Here is a 3,577-nt window from a genome sequence, read left to right as displayed (position 1 = left end):
CTCTGAGTTAACGTCAGTGTGGTGGGTTTTCCACAAGTTATCTGTTCCTTGTGTTTTCCAGAGTACGCATAAATATTTGTATTATTGGTGATGCCGCAGATCACCATATAATCAAATATATCTGTATTACTAGTGATACTGCGGATCACTAATAATCAGAAAACTCTGAAGTGTATGCACCAATCACCACATTACAAGAACTGATGTGTCCATGTTTCCCTATGGCTCAAGTGGGCGATATTACAGTTTAACTGTGTGCTGACCAGGAAGCTGTTGTGGGGTAATGGCCATTTTCAAAATGGAGGACGGAGAATTCCATTGATCACAGTGGACAAACAGGACACAGGAGAGGAGAAAGAGATTGAGGAGTAGACTACTCAGCAGGTAAGTATGACTTGTGTATGGTTATTTTTACTATTAATTTTCATTACAGGTTTTCTTTAAACTGCTTGTGAAAATAAATACATATTTCATAAATATGCAATATACAGTCATCCACTGCTACAAATAAGCTGTGCTTTGCTGGTTGAGTTCAGTTTATGAACACATTGAATTGTGAAGTGTATTGTATCCCCTCTCATCTCCTTAGGGAGGCAATTATTATATATTCTGTTCTATTAATTAGTAATAGTAGCTATATATACAGTTGCCCCCTGAGCATGATTTTTAAATTGATTGGTTCTGCAATATAAACAACACACCTTATAAATACAGTGTGCAGTATAGAGGCATTAAAACTATGTTCATGCATGTGATAAGAAGCACAGCACAATGTGGCCTACTCTTTATAATCAGGCATCTTTTTTTAGTTGGTGCATACTCTGGTTCTATAATAAGGAAATCTATTGTTATTTCTCCTGATTTTACAAACTTCTGCTAGGAAGCATAATGCAAATAATAGACACTTGATTCTTTAACTCAAAAGGCATAACATTTGTAAATATAAATGTTGCCTGTTTTCTTCATACATGAGACTGTGATATTTTTTTCTTTTTAGTATGCACAGTTTGGTTCACTGTCAAGAAAATCAGAAGTCTCATTTAATGCCTGTGAATATCTGCCAGATAGAAAGTTTTTGTGCATATATTTGAAGCATGAATAGCACTCAAGTCACAGTTTTTTTTCTCTTTCAACTGTGGGACTCCCCTGCCGGACGCATTGTTTTTATCATGAGTTTCACTCTTATTTATTTCTTGACATTGGCTGGAAACCTTGTCATCCTTGTTATATGCAGGTTTGAAAGGACCCTTCATACACCGATGTACTATTTTCTCAGCCATCTTGCTGTGTTGGAAATGTGTTATATATCTGTCACTGTCCCCAAAATGCTTCACAGTTCAATAGTGGGAGAGAGCTCTATATCATTTGTGGCCTGCCTCACCCAGTTGTACTTCTTTGGATCACTTGGGTCAACAGAATGCTTTTTACTTGCCATCATGGCTTATGACAGGTTTTTAGCTGTCTGCAAACCTCTTCATTATCACTCTCTGATGACTTCCAGGATTTGCCACTGTTTGGTTAGTTGCTGCTGGTCTTCAGGTTTCATATCCACCATGTCCTCTATCCTCTTCATTTCTACATTGCAATTCTGTGGCCCTGACCACGTACAACATTTCTTTTGTGACATCACACCACTTCTTAAATTGTCCTGCACTAACGTCCGTCACACAGAGTTACTGATTTTCTTACTAGCTTCTATCATACTTCTTGGGTCTTGTCTTGTCACCTTCTTATCCTACTTCAGAATCCTCAGCACTATACTGGCAATATCATCTGTAAAGGACAGGAAAAAAGCTAGCTCAACATTTACATCCCATCTTACAGTGGTCACAATTTACTACAGTACAATGATCTTTGTTTATGTTCGTCCAACTACTGATGGAGATTCTGGTTATAATAAGATACTGTCAGTGCTATATACAATCTTGACTCCACTGCTTAATCCTTTCATATATACCTTACGGAATAAAGATGCTCAGTTGGCTGTCAAAAAAATGAAAAACAAACCAATGTCATTGATAAGAAGTTTTTGTTGTCCTCGCTTGGATCAGTAGTAGTATAATGAAAATAAAAATAGTCTAAGACTTCTCAACCTGGTGAATCAAAGCACTGTATGCAAAAATTATGTATGTCCATAGACTCTGCAACTAAATGTTATCTTAGGGCTGGCACATACCAGGTAATTTTTCCATCACATTGGCAGAGAATTTCCCATTATTCAATAATTTCCAGCATGTCCAATCTGCTTCTGATCATGAAAGGCACCACCAAGAGCTCAGAGCTTTCCCTTACATTTGGTGGTGGACAATTGTGAGCCTAACTCTGCAAAGAGTTAGGTAACAGTTGAAATATAAAATAGCCAATATGCATAGATAAGTCTATGTGACATATGACAGCGGCCTATTTAAGGAGGAGTTCTCAATACCTTGAGTGCCTACCCAGGTAGGCCACACTTCCATTTGCCCTATTAAACTAAATGTAGCTTCGGAACTAGGGAAACAAGGTGGTGTAAGACAGTCAGCACACATGAGGTGTAACTGGCTGTATCTCCAAATAATCTTAGTAAAGGAATCATGGTCATCACTGCATCACCATTGAGAACTGTTTAGTAATGCTGCAGCCCAGAGCCTAAGCTGATTGCAGCCAATAAAGTATACAGCATCTGCATAATTACATTTTACACGTACCAGAAAAATTCCTACACGTCCACCCACTTTCATTTACCCCTCTATACTTAACACCCTCTGGCTACTAAACCTAGCATTCCCACTCAAACCTTTAATAGCATTATATACTGTGACTGACCCCTCTGTATGTAGTGCCTGGCACCCTCTAAATGTAGCTTCTAATCACTCCTTGACTGTAATTTCAGACACGCTAAACTAAGTTTCCATGACTGTAACTCATATATCCTATTATTATATGTAGTATTTACATAATGTTGATATCTTCTGCAGCACTTTACAGAGTATATAGTGTTGTCATTAACTGTCCGTCACTCAGAGGTGCTCACAATCTAATCCCTACTATAGTAATACAGTATGTCCATTATAATCTAGGGTCAATTTAGGAGAAAATTTATCAGTAAGTTTTTGGGATATGGGAAGAAACTGGAGTGCCAGCAGACTGAATGGGACTGCCAAACTATCCATCCAGCTCTCTATGCTCTGGAAGCAGTAACTTCAGTGTTGTTTCAGAAGCAGAGTAGTGGCTAGATCAGATTGGGGTAGTAATATCAGCAGCTCCAGGTTTTTAAAACATGGGAGGGGGGGAAAGGTAATGCCTGGACAGGCAGCCAGCACAGTTGTGGAGTAGTTGCCTTACAGTTAAAATATAGAGTTTGGGATATACTCGCTGTACAAGACTACCTCTCTTCCAACACACACCAAATAAAAATTAAAAAACATCATATACTGGTGCTATGTATGAACAAATACTGGGGCTGTACTGTATGTGGTACCCAGTATATAACAGTATATAGGTGATTGGTCAGCTTTACCTGTCTCCCTGTTTATCATAGCGGTATGGAAGAATTGCGCTGCGCCCATAAAACATGCCTCTTTCACCCGCCTGGCCT

At 38.6% G+C, this 3,577-nt stretch overlaps 1 protein-coding gene across 1 annotated transcript; it reads left to right on the top strand.

Annotated features, from left to right (window-relative positions):
* Positions 1 to 1,169: 1,169 nt before the first annotated feature.
* LOC137528066 (olfactory receptor 6B1-like) lies at positions 1,170 to 2,054 on the top strand. The gene has a single exon (XM_068249357.1). It carries the CDS (start codon positions 1,170 to 1,172, stop codon positions 2,052 to 2,054), a length of 885 nt encoding a protein of 294 aa, XP_068105458.1.
* The last annotated feature ends 1,523 nt before the right edge of the window (positions 2,055 to 3,577 follow it).

This window comes from Hyperolius riggenbachi, chromosome 1 (genome assembly GCF_040937935.1).
Source record: "Hyperolius riggenbachi isolate aHypRig1 chromosome 1, aHypRig1.pri, whole genome shotgun sequence".
Taxonomy (NCBI): Eukaryota; Metazoa; Chordata; class Amphibia; order Anura; family Hyperoliidae; genus Hyperolius; species Hyperolius riggenbachi.
This window is presented reverse-complemented; position numbering and strand designations above follow the sequence as displayed.

Bases quoted from the DNA above. Each gene is read 5' to 3' on its own strand.
- LOC137528066 (XM_068249357.1), top strand. From the start codon at position 1,170: ATGAGTTTCACTCTTATTTATTTCTTGACATTGGCTGGAAACCTTGTC.